Source organism: Malus domestica, chromosome 14, assembly GCF_042453785.1.
Source record: "Malus domestica chromosome 14, GDT2T_hap1".
Lineage (NCBI taxonomy): Eukaryota > Viridiplantae > Streptophyta > Magnoliopsida > Rosales > Rosaceae > Malus > Malus domestica.
Genome location: NC_091674.1, coordinates 14,232,454 through 14,254,547, shown reverse-complemented (window position 1 = coordinate 14,254,547; position 22,094 = coordinate 14,232,454). Strand labels below are relative to the sequence as shown.

Genomic DNA, 22,094 nt, shown 5'->3' with positions numbered 1-22,094 from the left:
TGAGCCTGTTTGTTTATTTTTTGTTATCAACGTTGAGAAGTAATGGCATTGACAATATTTGATTCTTGGAAGAATGGGAATTATGAAGGGCAATTATAGAACATGTTCAGGAATTGACACTTGCGTACAAACATATTTGTTAATGAATCATTCACCTATATGTGTTAGATTGTGATTTACATGTAAGAGTGCGCAAAAAGTAAGTCAATGTTCTTTCCCTTTTCATGATTTAGCATTGTAGTGTAGGTGTAGTCTGTTAGGGGTTGGATATAAAAATGGTTCAACTTTCTGCTTTGATATGGATTGGCATATGCTGTGAATAGAGGATGATGAAGATGAACCACTACGTAATAAATTAGCTTATCCTTTCCGCTGTTTGCATCAAACCATGCTTCATTTTGTTTCAAGGGAGCATGGCTATGAAAGCACATGGAACTGTTTGCAATTCTCAATTTTAAGAAGCTTGATTTTGCTTTAAGTATGCAATTTGCACACCGTTGATTGATCTTTTATTTTTTTTGGTAGTGCAGGCAATATCATTGTTTGGAGCTCAAATTCTAGAGCTCATTGCGGCTCTGCTGCTTCTGCAGAGTACTGCCAAGCCACAATATAAGTTTGTGGATTTCTTCAAAGCTAACAAACTATCAAAACAAAGGAGTTGGTTGCATTAGCATTGCATTCGAGCAACTTGATTACAAATACAACTGATTCCACCCAATCCTGAAGTGACCTGAAAATCCTGAAACAATTTTGGGAATGCCGAATTTCTGGAATTGAATAGTTTCGATTCGGTTTTGGGATATAAAATCCCATCTCGAAATGTTTTGGTTTTGGATTCGGATTGGGGGTTTCGGTTTAGGATCCAGACCCGAACCAGTCTTAATTATACTTTCCAACTTCGCATCCACACTAACCTCATTTCGTAGCATCCTAATTATCCTGCAAGCGTCGGACTTGATAATGATATTTCGTAGTCCCTCTCGTCCGCACGTCTTCATCGCTTATCGAATTCTGCCATCATGGCATTAGCTACCTGAAAATCCCCGACCGTCCCCACCCACCCTAACTGCAACCAAAATTCTAGCAAAATCGAGAACCCCTTTCTTTCTCTTCCCACGCCACGCGACTTCACAATTTACTTTCAAATAGCGAGTTAGATTGACTAATATACATACATACACACAAACACACACACACACACACACACATACACACACACACACATATATATGTCCCATCAATCTAATTATCATGTCAAACCTTCGACCGAACTCTGTCAGAACTTCTAAGTTAGTTGAGTCTAAACCTGAATAATTAACTCACTTGAAGCATTCTATTTATTTTTACATAATGAAGTATTTACGATTAGAACAGATTGTCAAAATATAGTTTCTCATTATGACAAGATACATGCTAATAAACAGGTAGCTCGAAAATGGGTTGATTTGCTGATTCAATTACAGGAAATGGTTTTAAACCAATTTTTGAACATATAAAAGGTAATGATACTACATTAGCTGATATCTCATCAAGATTAATTTGTTGAACATGAATGAAATATCGTGGACCATTATCCTCAAATAGCACAAGACCATAAGGCAGAAGAGCACATTTCAATAGCATAATGATGCACCATCAGACTTCACCATTCAGTGGATTCCAAAATGGCATAAGCAGACCAGCATCACTACCAGTACCCACTTTCAACTTTAATGGCAATATTGTGGAAGGAATCAGAAATCCAACTCTAAGGTATAGGTCAAGGGTACCATGGCTTTTTGATAGGCAACAGGTTCTCTTAGATAATTTTTGGAATATCCAAATCAAACAACCAAGCATGAGGTTAGGTCATAAAAAATTAATTAGAGCCTTAGAACAAGAGTTTGATAACTTTAATTTTAATTTTCATCAAAGCCAGCAACATATTCATTCTCTTGAGCACAAAGTTCAAGCCATTTCTAGAGACCATGAGTCATTACTTGGTAAGTTTACCAAAATGAACCAAGAACTCCAATCTCTTAGAATGCAGCAGAAGGCAAGTGACACCCTGAAAAGAGAATTGAAAATAGGATTGGAAACTGATCAGCATAAAAATAAAGGAAAATAGGTTATTAAACCCATAGAACAAGAGGCTAGTGAGCCCATAAAAGAGATTAAGATTGAGCTCTTAGACGAAGACATTGAAATGGAGCAGCATCAAAATAATGAGCAGCATCAGCATCTGAGTGACAAAGAAAAACAAGAAAGATATGAAAGTTTTCTTAGGAATATATCTTTAGACTTAATAATAGATGATATCCTATTAGAAGAAATTTCAAAAGCAAAATTAAGGATAATGCCATCAAATATGCAAAATGAAATCCTGAGTAGAGCATCACAGCCCATGAAAGAGTTACAATTACACTTACAATGTGTTTTGTATCAGTCCATCTTTAATCCAAAACTGGGGATGGATATTATTACAAAGATGTATCCACCATGTCTTTGTGATAGTACAGAGAGTTGTATTTGTAAACTAGAGGTTAGCATTGATGTGGCCAGGATTAACATGAAAGATTTTAGACCATGACATTTTAGTTATGAGCATCAGAAAAAGCATAACTTGGTAGAAGTTACCCCGGCCTTACTATTAGAGTTTGGCTATCTTGATAAAATATTTATTAACTACATTTCCCAACTAGAATCATTTCCTGAAAAACTTATAAAAGTAGTAGAAAATTATCTAGAAAAGTGGAAAGAAATTTGCATAAGTTTTATTAGTAGCCCTCCAGATTGGTATGTACATATGCATACGGAGAAAGCTAGGCACATAGCCATGATTAATGAAGAGTCCTTTACACTATCCCCTATCTCTTCGTACAGTTGGACTCCTTCATACAAAAGTATTCTAAAATTTCGAGGGATCCAAATGTTCACCTTAGATGAGTTTGAAGATTTTAGGTATGATATGGTATTAGTAGCAGAAGAAGAAGAAATGCATATTTATAGCAAGTCAAAAGCCCGTCATCAGCCATACTAGAAGCCTCAAAATTTCAAAGGAGAAACATAAGATATGTATTATAAGGTGAAAGAAGATAGAGAAAGAGATGCAGAGCTAGTAGAAGGCGATGAACAGTACTGGAATAATTTGACAGAAGAAGAGTTGCATAACATCAACATGATGGAAGCATAAAGAGCTGACAGCAAATTAGCATAAATTGAATAGCATCATGTAAAATAATGTATTTTCAGATAGAAATGTCAACATTATTGTGGACCCCGCTGTAACAATAAACTAATGGCATAAGAGTAAATAAAGAAAAGAGTTTTATCCGTTATGGACTTTTCATACACAAAATGTCATTTTGATTAAGAATGAATAGTGTCAAGCCCTTTTTGTTTAAACTCCCTTATTTTTAAATAGAAAAACATTCTGTGGGTATTTGAATATCAAAATTTGAATTCTACTAAATGGTTACCAAACTTATTTATCGATAGGATAAATTCTCTCTTGCAACTAGCACATAGTTTCAATGGTGATATATTATCTAATAAATAATTGTTACATGTTAAAAAATTATTCAAACCACTTAATAAATATTTGCTATGGAGAGTCACTGATTGCATAATAGTATCTGTCTACCAATATAAATAAAGAAAAAAACGATCCAAAGCTTATTTTGCATCATCATCGTCATCATGGATCATCATATATACTACAACATTCTCTTTACACTGCATATCTTTTTTCTGTAACATTCTCTTTAAACTACTATTTTTTCTTTGTTCTTTTAGTTCGGGCTTTTATTTTGTTTTGTAGAAAATTCAGATTAAAAAGTATGTGATGACTGATAACTTCTATGGTAGAGCACTTACAATTTTGAATCGAGAGTTCAATTTCGCCTTCCTCTTGACCTTATTTGGACCCGAAACAAAGAGGGTTGTGATTTTGACACCACATTTAGCCATATGCCCTCCAAATTGAAAAGAAAAAACAATATCCTTATTTTTTTCAGAGAGAGAGAGAGAGAGAGAGAGAGAGAGAGAGAGAGAGAGAGAGGCCTAGAGAAGTCATGCTTCCATGTCCCAATTGATGGAAAACTAGAGGGAACAAAGCAAGGACATTACTCTCTGTAAGTTTGCATAATGACCATGTTCCTTTCTATTTGGTACAAATAAGGACAAGGATTTATATGGCAAAGATACACCATCACAATAGCATCCCATGCTAATAATACAATGTTATGTATTATTTTTTCTTCACATATTCTTGTATCATTGACACAAGATGCCACCATGACGATGTACTTGTGGCATACAAGTTGCTCTTCCAAAATACATAATGTGTTCTTTGTCAACTGTCTCAGGGTTGGTAGGGACATTATCAGTTTAATTGTTGCTTGCTTGTTTATTGCCCTGAGTTTTGAAGCATTTAGTGTTTGGACCAAACCAACAAATTAAATTTAGACTAACCTGGATATGTTAATCAAAAAGCAGATTAGACAAAGGTACTAGATTAAGGCCCAATCTGTAATTCTTTCAGGTTCTTCTTGATGAAAAGCTGCCTACAAGTTGTTGATCCATGAAATCAAGTCACACGTAGCCATTTACCACATTGGTGGAAAGGAGTTGAGCTCTTGCATGACGGCGTGGGTCGAACCCTATCAATGCTAATCTAATATCTAATCCAATAAAATCTATTGTTTGATAAAAAAAAAAAAAGTACTCATTGTATCCACCTTTAACTTTCCAAACTATTTATGCTTTGCACATGTTTGGATCTCTAATGGAAGGAAAATAAATTTGTTAAGACTTTCCTGCCAAGTAGTAAGTTGAGTATGAGAACCGTTGTTCAGTTAAAACATATCTTGTACGACAATCTTTTAGTTATAACTAGAATTTTGTATGCAAGACAAAATTTTAAATGAACGCTACTTATCTCTCAACTTGTCACGTAACATGGAAGCAAAAAAAAAAAAAAATTGTTCAAGAGCATCAAATTTAGGCCACCTTTAGTTCCTAGAATTGATTAGATAACATGCCAAATTCAAAGTATGTTGAAGTAAGAAACGAACGCCTACTCTAAATTTGTCCAAATTGAAGGGAGACTGTATTAGTTATAAGATGTTGATACAGTGATTAATCCATCTAGCTTCTTTAACTAGACATAATGTAGAAGTTGACTTTCATTTCTTATTTCAACATATTTTGAATCTAGTGAGCAATTAAATCCAATCCTAAACACCAACGTTGCCGTTATGGTGCGTTTGAACGAGGGACTTTAAAATCCATGGAACTTAGCCCAACTTTATTCGGAATGCACCACAGAAATTAGATAGAGGACTCGAAAATAACTAACTGCAATACATTTGAGTGCAATGTGTCATTTGAAAGTACTTGTTTAGTGTTTTGTAGTGCATTTATAGTGTTTTAGTAATAACATTGTAGGGTTTGAATAGTTCACTGGTATTGTTCTCCTAATGCATTTTTAACAATCGAGTTTAAAGTTTCTAGAGACCTTGAAAGTTTCTCGTCCAAACATAGGGTTTAGAGAATATCCCCTTTGCTAGTTTGTTTCTAAATAACCATAACAAAGACTAAATAACCTAGAGCAAACAGCATGAATTCATGAAAGAAAAATTTGTTATGGACAAAGAAGTTAGGATGTGATAACGTCAATCATATCAAGTTATCAGGGTTTCACTTTTATCCCAGTAAAAAAACTAAGCAAAGGTGTTAATGCAGGAAATCTAACAACAGAAAACCCAAATCACTAAGACACGTTTCACCCGATATTATCTTTATATCATGCAATTAGCAGTTATAAGATACTTTACCTTATTGTGTTTTCCCTTAGGCCTTTGCACGGTAAATGAATAAATTGTTGAAGCAAAAACCGGAGAGCCCCAAGAATAAATACCCACGTCCACCTTGAACAACCCTTATCAAGAATGTTTGAGTTGTCATTTCACATTGATATGGCTCCTCCCACGTAGCAATATTATAGACAAGGCATGATCTGCAACATTGGAAGCTGAAAAAGAATGGTTGCATGTGAAGCTGAGGCTTGCGGAGTTGGTGAAAAGAAGCCAGCCTGGGATGTCCCTCCTGGTCACTTGGCTGTAGTAGTAGGGGAAGCTAGATGAAGGTTTGTTGAAAGAATGGATTTCCTGAACCACCCGGTTCTACGGCAGCTGCTAGACCAAGCATATGAAGAGTACGGTCATGGTAGCTCTGGCCCTTCAGCTATGCCATGTGACGAGTTTCTTTTTGAAGATAAACTTCACTCTCTTGGAGTTGGAACGAGCAGCAATCAATTCTCTTGCCCCCTTCATGGCTTTCTGAGAAGTTCATCAGAGATTATTGTAGCAGTGGTGGAAGCAGCAGCAACAGTTATCTGCGATTGCTATTATTTCTATTTTCCTAGAAATACCATTATGCCAAGCTAGCAGTACACAGAAAGGTGCTGAATCAAAGAAGTGCATTAAGCATTTTAAAAGACTGTTACTGAAAATATATACATTATACTGGTGTTTTCATTTATTTACAGGTGAAGATGCAATCTCGTGTATAGGGAATAAGCAGTATGAGGTTTAACATTTATCCTTGCAAAAGTATCTGTATCTTGTACAGAAATTAGACATCAAGGCACATCATAGGATTTAATAAAAGAAAACATATTGTTGCCAAAGCGCTTTTTCACCTTTCTTGAAGGGTAAAAGTTATTTTAAATACTATACTCGATGATAGTGCTTACAAACAACACGACGCTCAAAATCAGCTGTCGTTTGGAAGAATACATTTAGATACAGCAATACCCAGGTTAACTAAATTACGAATCTAGGACATGCTAATTGACTATAAGCATAAAATACTCTGATGCTAAGGGGAGTGGTAACTTTACCCTAGATTTCTGTTGTTGTATGACGATCTTTTACTTTTTAGCTCAAAGCTCGTTGGAGAATCTGAATATCTAATAGATTCCAAACGTTTTGAACCACACCACTTGATAGAGTATGATACACTTGTTTTGCTGCAGCACAATGTGCTTCTAGGACTTTGACATCACTAAACAGCTTTCTAAGAGCTTCTTCAAGTTCTAATTTTCCCCCAACCTGCAAGACCATTAACATAAAAAGCTGCAGAAATTACACAAATTTTTATTTTTTATTTTCTTATAAGCAGACAGAACAAATATTAATGAAATCACAGGTTCAGGTAGTTATTCCTAAGTTGAAATTATCCACAATCCAGACAGCCAGTAGTACCCTGCAAAGGCCGTCTTCCCACCCAAAAGAAGGCTCGGTGCAGATGTTATGACTTATTTACAGAGACTAAAAGTAGCAACTAAAGCAACAAATGAAGCTAACACGTGTCCATACATATGATTAAACAGAACGAAGCCCATTCTACCCATGCAGTACTAGATCACCTATTTGACATGTCTGCCTAAAAGCTTCGCCCAAACAGCTGAACAGAGAGTACAGGTTACACGCAACATTTAATGAATTTCCTATCTACATCCGATATTTCAATTCAAGTCCACTGAATAAAAAGGTAGATTTCTGATGTAAAAGAAAATTAAAACCAGAAAAGGATAAATAAAGAGTAATGCTATTCACAAATCACACACCCCTTTTTACTTCTCACATCTTGTTAATTTTGGTCCATTGATCTTCTTCAGTTCATTCGATCCAACGGCTGGAAATTGAGGAGGGGTGTGTGAGAGGTAAGAATAGGTGTGTGGATAGCACCACCCTAAATAAATCACTACATATTGAGTCAAATTTCTGAAAAACCAACATAATTTTGGAGGTATGAAGAGTCTCAACAAGTGATACTTTGAAGGACAGAGGATAGAGGTTCTTCACACCTGCAGAACTGACAGAGGATTTAACCGTTGCATTTCCAGTACCATGATTGAAAAATGCCCAATGTAAGGACCTGAGAAATGAAAATAAAAAAGCAGCTATCAGTGGTATGTTAAGAACCAATAACCTCTGATCTGGTAGCAGCTACTCACCAGTCAAAGTTGCACAGCCTGCAGCAGCAGCTTCTGATATGTTATGGCCAGAAAGGCTAGGAAAGAAGGAACCTCCAATTACAGCTATGGGGGATAACTTATAAAGGTGTTTCAATTCACCTATAAATCAAGCAAAGAGAAGAAACATATAATGAAGTTAGGGAGAATGCTTTTGCGGAGCCACTGTACAAGGGGTAAACTATGAGAGTATGATTTTTGCGCAAGATTTGTCTAAGAATCATGTAGGGAGAAGATTTCAAAATATGCTAACCTAATGTGTCCACCACATAGATACTGGTGTCTCCTAAGAGTTTATCACGTTGAGACCTCAATGCTACACCATGCCCTTCTTTCCACAATTTCTGCACTATTTAAGGCAATGTCATGAAATGAAACTAATAAATGTAACGTTCAATCATTCTCTTTTTTCAGGTAGTAAATCTCAATGCAGTTTTGTGCCTTTAGAAAAATCAATCATATAGATACCATTTTTTTTTTCTGTTTAACATCAATAAAATTGAATGCATGGCATACTTGAGCAATCTCTTTTCCATGCTGTGGATGTCGAGGCACAATAATAGTTAACAAGTCAGGGTACTCTTGTCGCAGCACTTTGTGAATGCCAAGTATGACTGCATATAGTATTTGTGAGCTTTTCAACAGACAGAAATAATCTAGCAAAAGAATATTCTGATAAACGAATGCAAAAACATTTTGACAATTCTTTAGATGAATGTCGCTACTTGAAAAAATAATGGGTTAAGAAATGGAAGGTGAAATGAACAAAGCAAAACAAAAAGAAAAAAACACTAGTTTCTAGTTGAAAATGACATTGCAAGCCAAAGAAGCGCCAAACTAGGAAAAAACACCAGTCTAGCACTAGCATTCACGTAATAAAATCATCGAGCACTTATATGAAACTTTCAGAAACCAACGACTGCCAGTAATGAGGCAGCATGACATTGTATGATTCAGGTCAGGTCTCTAATAAAACTCTACATGTACATGACACAATATATGCAGTCCAGAACTTAAGGATAAGTAAGTAGCAAGAAGTAACCTTCTTCTTCCCCCTTATGTATGGAAGAAGCCATCCAAACCTTCCTGTGGGCACAGTGTACTTTTAAATCTTGCATGTTTTTGATCTCTCCCTCAGAAATGTCAAATTCTCCAACCACTGAACATTACAAGAAAAAATAAATAAATTCTAAGATTAGGATAGATTATCACCTTCTTCAAGAGTTTCTATAATTTATAGTTATGAAACAATACCAGATTCAAAACACAACATTTAGACTTTCCAATTGACTTCCAAAAGGATATATACAAGTTTTCATTGTGAGACATACCATACTTCAAGTCACCAGAAAAGTTGATCACAAAAGGCGGGGCATGCAGCAGCTGAAAGTGGATGGCCTGCATATTGCTCTATGGCGTGCAAGAAAAAGAGTGAGAAGACAATTGAAGACGCAGATTACTCAATGCAATCTGTAGCGGCACTTACCAATGGGGAAATCAATGAAAACTTTGATAGCATCAATGAAATAAGTGGAAGAAGCACTGGTCCTGACCAACGTTTAAAGGATTTAGTAGATACTCGAGCATTTAACAATGCCAGCATGATCTGAAAAAATATGAATCATATAAATGATCTAAAACCAACTGCACTTTACGTATTCAAGTTATAGTTAGCCAAGCTAAGCAATAATTTGGATGCAAATAAAATTAAACAATGGAAAATATTTTCTAATTTAGAGTAAACCTAAAAAAATTAACTGAGCTACACTTGTAAGTACTAATTGGGTGTTATTACGATCATTATTATTCAAAAAATACACTCACATAATTTAGTATATTCACAACAAGATAAGATAACTTACACCCTTTTCTGAAGCAGCCATAATTAAATTTGGCCATAGTTCACTCTCCATAAGCACAATCACATTAGGCTTCCAGTAACCAAGGAATGAGTCCACAGCAGAAGGTGTATCGACGGGCGAAAACTTGATCAATTGAAAGTTGAGTGTGTCACAATCAGAAATATGCTATCGTTACTTTCAGTTAAGACATAGAGAACAATAGTAATATTCATCGTTACCATAAGGACACCGATAGATGAAACCAAGCATTGTTTCCAAATTCCCATGTATTATATAAAGCTAGTAACATATCTATCTCTATACTCTATACAACATATACATGTATTCAAATTGTTAACCATTCCAGCTGCATTGTATTAAAATTGTGGGTAGAAATTAGGCGTTACGACCCCGAATATAGCGTTACATCTAATGATTGAATTGATCAGAAAAAAATATCGAATTTTTGAATGCTGCGAAAGTCACGAGTTTCGCAAAAGACAAACATATGTTTATTAAAAGAGTACCTGATGTAAGACACCAGTTGGAAGAAGTTTCTCTATTACTCCACTGCAAATGTAGCGAAATGAAAAATTATAAATAAATTCAGAATTACACGTTAAATGGGGAGATGGGTTTTGTTCTTACAACGCAGATGACGTCGTAGTGGTCATCAGAATAGTTAAATCAGGCCTCCGCTGAATGCATTGCTTGATTACAGGAATCGCAGCCATTCCTTCACCTGGGTCCAGTTTTTAATTACGCCACAATAATTAATCACAATTAAAGATTGATTAAGCTCAATATCTCTATGTTATTTTCCCTCCACCTTCCCGGTAACCAAACAGGGGGAACGGAGATGAAATTAACTGAAGGAATGACATGGATTGGATTGGATAGGATAGGAGGAAACCTAATGAGACGGCGTGGAACCAGATGAGTGGGCCTTCGGGCCGAGGGAGGGAAGGTCGGCCCAGACGCTCAGGCCATCGGAGTGGGTGCTCGAGGCCTCCGAGTTTCCGCCAGTGGAGGTGAAGGTACAGCAATGGTGATAGACCATGGGTCAGCGCTCTGTAAACATTGTAGACTGCCTTGCTCTTCGTTGCCGCCATTTCTTTCTCTTCTGTAATTTTCTTTCACCGAGCAGAATTGCAGAGTACATACGGACTTGGTTCGTGGGCCAGACCCAGAAGTTTTTCGTTTTGGGGCAGCACTTTGTCATTGGGCATGTCCAAAGGCCCAATTTTGTATAATCTTCTGAACAAAACTAGCCGAACACCATTACATTGTTAAGAACTCGATTTCTAAGGTGAGGGCAGAGATTTGCGGACGGTGCGTGTGGATAGAATGTGGACCGTAGGATTAAATTTGAACGCTTGATAAAGAATCCATTAGAAAGGGCTTAGTGTAAAACCGGGTTAAAAAAGATCCGTGAGTTAATGAAAACGGTATATGCAAGAATTCAAAATAAAGGGAACTAAACTCTCCCCCTCCCTCCCCATGAAAGCAACAGTTGAAACCATAAAATTTTCTTCTCCTTGCAGAAATCTCCTTCTTATCCTGACATCGTGCTCATTCAAAACCTTGGTAGCGTTCGAAACCCAGTCAGAGTATTGTTGTGATTGTTGTCTCTGGCCTTAGTGCACTTCGACATTCAAGCATCTTTGGTTTGAGGGTTAGCAGTTGCTTACACGGAAAAAAAATTCCGATGGTTCCTTGATTGGAGTGGGTTCAGAGTCATTGTTTTCGCGAAAGTCGACGACAAACTTGATTCTGGAAACTAAATTTGAAATTTGCAACCCTAGAAAATAATTTCATTATATATGTAGAATTATGTACTTCTTTAGTGTTTATGGTTAATTATGCAAGTGGGTGATGAAATTAGTTGCTGTGGAAGTATATATTTGGTGAGATGTAGGTTTATGAACTGTGGTTGACAGGTTGTGTACATGATATATGTGCTTCAATTTGTTTTGTTGAATTTATATTGTTGAGTTGTGAATGATTTTTATCGATGAATCTTTGTTAATTTTATGAATTGATTTGGTATTTCTTAACTCATGAAAGTATGTTCATAGTAGATGTATAGCTATGAGAATTGTTGACAGGTTGTGTCAATGATAAACATTGTCATATTTGGTTGTTCTCAGAGTATATGTTGTTCAATTGGGTTGTCATGAATGCTTGTATTATTATGTGTACAGGAGATGGCAAATCAGGTGGTTGAACTTGCAACAAAAAAGGAAGAATCATATAGGGGAAGGGTTAACAACCTTTCTCAAGCTAGTCATGTCCTAGGAGTCTTGCGTCACAAGTTTAATGATGCGCATCTTGCTAATTTTAGGGCCTCATACTTTGGACACTTAGACAATGTCGATAAATTAACCTTTAGTAGGCAGTTGATGCATGAATTGTCGATTCGTAGAGTGGCAAATTAGGGGGTGAAAGACCTAAAGGGACTCACATATTTAATAAGCTGTGAGGTCACCGGGTTCACAAAGAAGGACTTTTGCCTCATTACATGGCTCCATTGTAACGAACCCTATGATCTAGACGTTGAGCCTTCCAACATTAGGTTGTTGCTTATGTATTTTCCTCAAAAGTTTGGTTTTGTTGGAGAGAGTAGCAAGGGTAAGGGTAAGGGTGTGAAGGGCAAAGGTAAAGTGAAGATCGCCGAGAGTGTGTTGATAGGAGCATATTTATGTGACTTAGTTAGCTTGTTTCTTGGCATTTATGCTATTTCATAGTTATTTTAGTATTTTAAGCTATTTTCGTGTGTTTGTAGGTCCAAAGGGCTAAAGTAGTAAGAAAGTGCATTTTGGAGCAGTTTTGGGCTTGGAATGGATAGCACATGCATGGAGCAAGGTGGATGGACGAATTTGAAGACCAAAATAGGCTAGGATTATGCTGAAGTTATGAAGAAATTAATTCAAGAAAAGAAAGTACAGGATGCAAGCAAGAAAGAATGAATGTTAGCCAAAGTTACCTTATTTTGTCCTAAACTTTCCTAATCCTTCACTACTTAATTTCTAGTTGCAAAGAGGATCTTTAATTAAATTAGGAGACTTAAATTCAAACCTAATTACATTCCTAAAATCCCTTGCCACACAAGCAAACCTATTCCCCTTTATTTCTAGCCTTGCCGCACCAAATCTATAAGGAATCCTTCATTGCCGTGCAAGGAAGTCACATTCCCCTTTATTTCTAGGCTTGCCGCACCTCCCTTACCCTTTTCCTCTTGGGATTATGATTTGTTACCCTTTTCTTGGGGGATTTGGAGTCTTTAACTCTTCCCAAAATTAATTCCCAGCCATGCCTTTTCCTTCCCTTATAAATAAAGGTCCTTGCCGCACCATTCATGATCATCCCATCAATCCAACCTTTACCATAACTCACCTACATCCATCCACCACCACAATTCACCACTCATCCATCATCACAACCCTTGTGCCGCAGCAAAGAAGAAGAAGGAGGACCCTTGGATGTGCTTGCCATTCAAGCTTGGATTGCTGGAATGTTTTTAGGTGTAATCCATCCTTTGTTTTTAATGTTTAAGTTTAATTATCTTTGTTTTGCGAACATGAGGAGCTAAACTTCTTTTAGTTAGAGGAGAATTCAAAGCCATGAACATATTTGTAATATGAATTGATTACTTTTAGTTGTGATTTCATAAATCATGAATGCAATTTACTTAACTGTTTGATTCATAACTTATTCTTGTATGTTGATTAAGAGGGCCTGCTTAGTTTGCATGTATGAATTTGATGCTAGAATATAAGGGAATTTCATCTAATCGTTATGAACTTATATTCATAAGTAATGGAGGTTGCTAGTCACAATTGTGTTAAGTAGATTTCTGGCAGGAGTATCATGCTGTTCATAGTTACGAATGCCTTGTCAATGCTTATGATTTTCACAAAGCTTAATGATATTTGATTGTATCTCTATTATGTTGTTCATGTAGGGGACTATTGAAGAATAATTTGGTTGCCGATGCGTTGTCCATTTAATTAGTGCTGTTCATGGTTAATCTGGGGCGTTGAGGTTCATGGTTTATTGGAAAAGCAACTGGAAATCGTTTTGTATGCAAGTGTGTCATGTGTGGAGAATGACTCTCTAGCTAGCTTATCACCCATCCATTTACCCCAATTTCATCCAAACTTTGTTTAAGTTTACAATCTGCTTGTTTTTACTTTAATTTGGTCCAAAACACAATCCCCCTTTACTTGGTCGTGTCTTTTAGTTAGAATTTGTCCCATTTTGTGTCTTTTAGTATTTTGAGTCAAGTTAAAGTTAGAATTCGTTCAAAGTAATCTCTAGTGTCTAGTTTGAGTCAGTTTCATTGTTTTGTGCTGTTTTGAGTCATTCTAGTTTGTTTTGAGTCTTTAAAGTCTAGTTAAGTGTTTTCAGCCTAGTTTATGTTTTTAAGTCAGTTTTAAGTAGATTAGCAATCCCTTCTAATCCCTGACCTAGAACGATCCCTACTTACAACTTTACTACAATTGTCAATAAGAGGGTTTAATTTGTGTGTTAGTTAATTTTCACATTATGTGTTGATAGGGGCAAAGAGTAATGTGGGTGTGAACCTAGAGTACTTGGACCTCGTAGAGGACATGGATAAGTTCAACACTTATTCATGGGGTGTGGTATCGTTCGAATAACTACATGGTAGCCTCTGTTTTGCTGCTGCTAGGAGAGGGAGAGGAAGATGGGATGGTGATGCGGAATGAGATGAGGAGGATGAAGAGGAACAACCGATGGGAAGTAAGAGGAGGCAGAGATTTAGATGGTGCTACTAAGAGTTTAGTTATTCCTTTCAGGTACAATTTGTTGGTTTGATTGAGTACTAATAAGGGTCAAGTTGTTGTGATTGTGATGAACACTAATTCAGTGTACGTGCAGGTATGGGCATATGAAAAAATTGCGCAACTGGAGAAGCCACTATGCTATTGCAAGATGACTGATCCTGCAACCATCCCAAGAATTCCTCGATGGTCAACAAATAATAAGTAGCCGATCAATGAACATGTCTAGATGTACATAACTGAGAGCCGAGAGGTGTGACCTTATTTCAAAATTGTCGACAAAGAAGGGGTTTTTAACAACTTCACCAAACGACAGAGTTAGTTTAGAGTGTATGACCTCGGTGCTCTTGGGATTCCCGAACACCTATTTATGTTCATGGGCCTGTGATGAGTACGTGTTTTTTGGAACATAAATGTTTGTACAATGTCTTCATAATTAGATGTAGGAATGGGATGAGTACATGTTTTTTGGAACACAAATGTTTGTAGAATGTCTTCCAAATTGGATGTGGGAGTGGGATGAGTACACATTTTTTGGAACACAAATGTTTGTAGTATGTCTTCAATAGTGGATGTGGGAGTGGGATGAGTACATATTTTTTTGGAACATGAATGTTTGTACACTTTCTTCAACATTGGATGTGGGAATGGTCACATATTTCTGTGTAGTACTAATTTTTTGTCTCACTTTTGTGTTTGAAAAGTTATTTTCTGCTACTTGAAGGACCAAAGTGACAAGATTGCGTGAGGGCAGACAATGGTATTCATAAGTGCTCTTAAACACACAAGTATACAAAACTATCAATTTTTTTGCCCTATTAAATGTGACAGTATACGAACTCAACATTTTGTAGCCATTACGACACATTCTTAATGTCGTTACAGTAAAACGTTTATGATTTGGAAGGATTTTTTAAGAACAAGAAGTTGGAAACTTAGTTCCTGACAGCTGAACACCACTGTTCACAAGCCATCATATACCGATAATAGGCAGTCTGAATCAACCAATTTCATCCAATATTTGTTGGTCTCACATTCAATGACATCTAAATTGATTATCTATAAATGGAAAGCAAGAACAAATCATTAGACAACATTTGGTTTGTCCACGATACATTCTTAATGTAGTTACACAAAAAAAAAGGTAAGCAATTGGAAAGAGTATTGCTGACAAACTAGTTATAAACAGACAATTTGTTTCCATCCTTTTGTGGCTTGCTATGCCATTTTATGACATCTAAATAGATTATCTATAAAATGTAGGTAAGAACAATTTTGTAGCCATGGTTTAGGCACACATGTCATGGCTCTCTCGGGGAGTGACGGTGATTTCAATGATCTGACCGATCAAATTGCTTAATCAAAGGTGAAATTTTCTGCCAACTCACGCTCTATTAATGTGTGGCATGTCTCGGAAAGGGGTCCACATTGGTTGCATTACAATAACAGCTGAACGAGGTGTTGTACAAATTAGCAAAGCACAAACACCTAATACATAACCGAAAGCTTACGTATGAAACACTAGTTGAAAAAGAGAAGGAAGATTTCGTTGTCAGTCAAGTTAATTAATTAACCCATCAAATACCCAACAATCATATCCTTTACAATTAATTTATTTATTTATAAAATAAAAAGTTTTATTTTCCTTTATTGGTTAATTAATGTATTTTACTACAATATTATGTATACTAATACAGCAAAGTTACGGTGTACCTTTACACATGATTACACATATTGTGAAAACCATGTTTTCACAATCTTATGCAAGCACAAATACATGAATTATAAGGTCAACAATTCTAGAATAATGGCCAATTGTTAGTTATATATACAAATCCATGTTAGTTATATATACAAAACCATGTTATCATAATCATTTTCCAACACAAATACATCAATTATATGTACATGATATGCACAGAGTATGCACATTATATGCAAACTATATGCACATGATATGAACACTATATACACATAATATGTAAAAGCCTCCTTGGCTAGGGAGCTACTTATGGGATTTCTAAGACACATTATGATGGTCAATTTTATTGAAACATGAGAGATGGAGCTTTAAAGTATACATGAAATTAAAGTCATGACTCAAAACTTGTTTACTAGCTTTGACAAAAAAAATTACTGCATTAAATAAGAATAAAAAAATTAAAGTCATGACTCAAAACCGTATAACTATGACATTTTCTTTGAACACAATTAGATCTACAGATCCATTACATCTTCCTCTAAATTGTATAGAGCAAAAAAGGAATTGAAATTTATATGGTAAAACATAAGGCTGGGTTTAGGAAAAGACAAAAAAAAAGATGTAAAAACCATCAAGTTTCGAACCCCTACCTTGTTGAAACTACCAAAGTATACTCACCAACTAACATGATGCTTAATATTGTTTATACTTGCACACAATTGATATATATTACAAAAATTGTAGGATGGGCCAACCAACCTTCTCATTCAAGTGGCTCTGCCACTGATCAATTTCCCTAACCTATATTATTACATTAAATGTTGGAAATGAAGTAGCAAAAGTTGATAGCTATATGTTGGAAATGAAGTAGGGGGTGTGAGATTTGACAAAACACTAACCTATATGTTGGAAATCAAATAGCAGGAGGGACAAAAAAGGAGTGCTGGGATTCCTACAACTTTTGTAGGTTACGTGCAACAAATCCTCACCACACAAACACTTTCAACATAATTCCTTGTTTACCCAATGGGTTTTTTTTCCACATCAATAATACACTTGTATAAATAGGCTTCTCACACTTATTTTCCATAACCATTATCTCCATACCAAAAAAGCCATTACAATTCTCAGATAGCTAAAACAATTCACAACACCAATATGTCCAAGTTCAAACATGAAACTAAGGGTTTTAACGCTGAGTTCCACGGGTGGTACAACATGGAAACTCCTTATTTTCAGGGTCACCCAAGGCAAATCCTATGTCATTGTTTAGCTTTGTCGACTCGGAGAAGTTGTTGAAAAATATAGATCAGGTCCATGGGAGTCTTGATTATGAGATGGGCGTCCTCGAGTATTGGAACCATAAGCTAATGAAGGAAAAAAAAGAGCCTGTGGACCTTAACGGTAAAGCCAACGAAGGGCTCTACCGTGCAAGTAAGCAGAAAACGAAGGCTAACACGTCTTAAGAAAGGATCCCGTCCTTAAATTTTGAATTGTGGTAGAAGCGTTGTGGCCATATTGAGTTGCACGAGTATTCCCGAGAGGGAAATACTGAAATGGAGGAGGAACCCAACAAGGGGTTTGAGGATTTTTGTTAGCTAGGAAGGGAAATAAACCCCATGAACCACAATGAGATTCTTTGACAGTGAAGGAGGTCAAATCATTTAATAAAATTTGGTATCGATGATCACTTAATAAGGGTTATGCTTAATAGCTATGGTAGACTTAATTTGAAGGCTTTGATACTAATCAATGTAATGTAGTTGTGCAATGTATTTGTTAATTACTATATGATAATAAACATTAGGACTATGTATCCTTGTTATCTTCAGTGCCTATTATGTCCTAAACTACGTTAATGTGAAGAGTATCAAATATGTAAATACGCATCATATACACAATATGAACACGGAATGCACAACATATGTTCATTTCATGCACATAGTATGCACATAACTGGTGATCGAGCAATGACCTATTTTTGGCATTAATAAGAAACTTTAACAGCAACCTATTGGTATAGTGATACAACTAAAACATAACTGTTACATACATAAGGTTATAGTGACAATTTGCAAAGTCTTGTTTTGTATATCAACTACCTTTTAACCGTGCACGTGGAAAACATAATACTCGTTGTCGTTAATAACCATGCACACCACATGCAAATTACGGAAAAAATTTCACAAATTTATGCAATTCAACACTTGAACCATAAAGTGTTCCATCCCAGTTTTGTAGCATGTTGAAAAGTAAAGTTCATTCCACAACCCATAGGCCCCAAAATGAAACACAAACCCTAGCTTATAAGTATTGATTCACCTTACAAACAACCCATTTATCCCATAAATCATTGATGTAGAAACTTGGAACTAAACACCCTACCTTAATATGCCTACAAAAGCTTTAGTCGTGGGAAAAAATGAAACTTTCCGGCCAAAACAAAAAATACGATACAAACCTTCTATCTTTAAGGATGGAACAATTTGTTGTGTTTGGTTATGGAAGAATAACACACATAGCTCATAGATCTGAGCTTAAACCCCAAAACCCTAACCTCATTCTTCTCACCTCTCTCTCAACATCCTTGTGTTTGAAATCAGAGGTATGGGTTCAACCCAAAACCCAGCTCACTCTTCTAACCTCTTTATGCACTTCCCTCTCTTTGAAATCAAGGCTCACATATTTGAACTCAACAAAAAAACCCATAGTTCAGACCTCTATCTCGACATCTTTCTTTTCCAACCCAGAAAAATGACGTCATCACTGTGAGTTTTTACAATTTATATGTGGGTATTTTCATCATTTTAGTTTTGTGCATGGTTTGTTCATGGCTTGTAGGTTTGTCCTATTTCAGTCCTAAGATTAAGAAATAAGTCATTTTTGGCAATTTCCCTAGATAAAATGACTGGATCAACAACACATGGTTGCAGTCACTATTCTAAAAATCCCCACCTAGGTGTTAAGGGGTTAGCCACCATTCAATTAGTCTCTAGGCATTGAAAATGAAGAAAGTACACTTAGACTCGCTTAGGGTTCACCTATCCTGCCTAACTTTCACTTAAACAGAAAATCGATAACTTTCATTTTGCATTTTATTTTGTAAATAAAATATAAGAGACTCGTTAAATAAATGGATGAACACTCATTATATGCTTCTTCCCTATGTTTTCAATATGTTCTAAACTTTATAATCTATGTCATTTCTTTAGCAAGTTATGTATCCCAGTACAATTATCTGTTTTAAGTATAAATGGGCACTTCTTTATACAATATGTTTGTACCATACTTAGGGCCTCCGTATTTAGATCTCGTATAAATACTCGGGGGACTCAAATGTAATTATGTAATAAATGAATGGGGTAAATATGTAATAAATGAATGGGGCAAATATGTAATAAATGAGGAGCCCTTATTCTATAAAAGGACTCTTCACTCTCCTCATTAAGGGAGGCCAAGTCTTGGGCCTGTTGGAAATGTGCCCTAAAACCAATCATATGATGATACTTTACGGACATTTCACATGTTAAACTAATCTAGTTTAATATCAAGGGCAAAAATTATTGTTTTAAGCTGTCTCATATAAATGTTATATGCTTAAATGATAAGTCCAAGGAATATGTAATTAGGAGAATGTAATTTAAAGAAGTTAGATTTATGAGACCATTCTCTTAGTGACCTTGGAGGATGAGAGATTGCTAGCTAATCTCCTCCAAGGGGGCCGGCCTCTTAGAGAGAAAGAAAAGCCGAAAGCTTTAGTTTTCGGACTTAGTACTACAATCCCATAGATTGTCTATAATGGCTTGTATATGTACCTAAGTAGTCTCATCCTCACAATCTTCCTATTGATAATGTATCATTGGAAGAACATGTTAGTTAAGTCTATCATAAAGAGGACAACACTTTTAATGTCATAATTCTTCAATTACAAATTGTTGTATAAAGAAATAAGAGTTGCTTTGAACAACCCTTAGCTAATGCAAACATTAGTGCTTGTTTCTTTGTTACATGAACAAGGAACTTGAGAAGTAAGCACAAGGGCATGGACACTTTATGTGCCATGATTCTTCACTTACAAATTGTTGTATGAAGAAATGAGAGTTGCCTTGAACAACTCTTGAAAGTTTGTAATTATGTTTAGAACATAATGGTTGGTTGACAAAAATAGTCCATCAACATGGACTTATGATGATTTTGAATCATTGAGTGTTGAAGTGTTAAACCACTTCTAGAGACGGAAACTAGGCAAGGATTTCACATTTGTGTCCCTATCCAAATGGTTCACTAAGTTTATTGTAAACTATATAGTGAACAATAACCACACGCTCTCCAAATCGTTTGATGTGTATAACACAATTGAAATAAGTTTCAAGAGAGATAGTGGAAGTTTAGGGACCATGACTATTGTAGTCAAAGGAGAAGTCAAATGAAGAAGGGGAAATAACTCCAAGGGAACAAACTTTCTTTATGAAAGGATGGACATTGGAAGGGGTATTTGCAAGAAATGTCTTGCAAGTGTCAATAACACACCTTTTGAAGGTGTTGTAAATTGTTCTTGAAAAATTCAAAACAGTTGGTTCTTCTACTTGAATGCTTGATTCCGTATTAGTAACTATGTTTTACAATTGTTGTAAAAGTGTGGCTAATAAGAAGTAGAAGATTAATGAGAGAAGAGAAAGTACTTCACATTCGGAACGTGAATCAAATGTAGATCTCTGTGAAAGCAGATCGTACTTACTTCCTCATATGAACTACCAAAGAAATTGGAAAAACCAAAGATTGTCTTTACATTCCAATTTTAAGGAACTTAATTCCGTCACTATGAGAGATGGATGAATGTTTTGTTTGACAAAACATTGTTCTTTATTAATGAATGATTAGATTATTGTAATCTAATTGATTATCTCTATAGTAGAGATGATATGGTAGTGTTAACTGTTTAGAATATAACGATGCTTAAAACCCAAAAGGTTGCAAGGTAGTGACTAATCCCAACTGAGTTGTGATACCTCTAAAACATAAATTACGAGTTGGTCATAGATGGATGCTTTGGATCGTTAGATCCGGATCCAATGCCTTCTTGTTAAAATTGTATAGAGGCAAAATGTTTGAATCTTTATTCTTTTGGAAAGGAAGAAAGAATCACAAAGTTGTTGAGGTTAATTCACTTAGATGTTAGTGGCACTTGTCCATAACATAATACTGCTCATGTTGTATGACATTCACCGAAGATCGCTCTCGGTTGGACTATCATTTATTTTGAATAAACACAAGTCCGAATACTTTGCAAAAGGTTTCAAAGAATTCAAGAAATGTAAGTTGATGAGTAAAATGTGTAAAGTATTTACCTCCTTAGATTTGATCCAAGGAAAGGTAACACTTTAGAACAGTTTCCTTGAAAGATATCAAGGAAACAAGCATCATATGATAATGGATTTCTCCATTAAGAGAAGAACGAACTCGAATAAGATTTAGTTCGTTGGATGTTATCAATTACCCATATATATAGGATATATACTTCTAAGACAATATGATTGTCAATTAGAAGATCTTCCAAAATTTTCATGACTCCATAGGATGTAGTTAGAAAGAAAGACAAATCTTAATCATGTTAAGATTTGGGGTTGTGTGCTAATAAGCAATATTTGTTTAAAGAATTATCTTGTGGGTATCCTTAAATTAACATTTGGATATCACTTCTATAAACCAACTAACAAATGTTGTTT

The 22,094-nt window shown here is 35.7% G+C and overlaps 1 protein-coding gene across 6 annotated transcripts; it reads right to left on the bottom strand.

Moving 5' to 3' along the window:
- Positions 1-1,423: 1,423 nt before the first annotated feature.
- On the bottom strand, positions 1,424-11,005 carry LOC103424397 (probable 3-deoxy-D-manno-octulosonic acid transferase, mitochondrial). Of its 6 annotated transcripts, none has more exons than XR_003768460.2 (14): positions 10,775-11,004; positions 10,510-10,603; positions 10,389-10,431; positions 9,883-10,005; positions 9,507-9,626; positions 9,352-9,430; positions 9,063-9,179; positions 8,537-8,634; positions 8,274-8,364; positions 8,003-8,122; positions 7,853-7,923; positions 6,884-7,094; positions 5,817-6,320; positions 1,424-2,221 (listed from the first exon to the last, which is right to left on the bottom strand). XR_003768460.2 is itself a non-coding variant. In XM_029092800.2 (13 exons), the coding sequence occupies exons 1-12, from the start codon at positions 10,971-10,973 to the stop codon at positions 6,921-6,923; spliced, it is 1,329 nt and encodes a 442-aa protein (XP_028948633.2). In that variant the 5' UTR covers positions 10,974-11,004; the 3' UTR covers positions 5,639-6,320; positions 6,884-6,920. The 6 variants fall into 6 exon arrangements, 2 of the variants coding, with proteins under 2 accessions (XP_028948633.2, XP_070667995.1); XR_011575296.1 differs by having other exon boundaries at positions 1,424-2,047; XR_011575297.1 differs by lacking the exon at positions 1,424-2,221 and adding an exon at positions 7,613-7,737 and having other exon boundaries at positions 5,763-6,320; positions 10,775-11,005.
- Between the last annotated feature and the right edge of the window lie 11,089 nt (positions 11,006-22,094).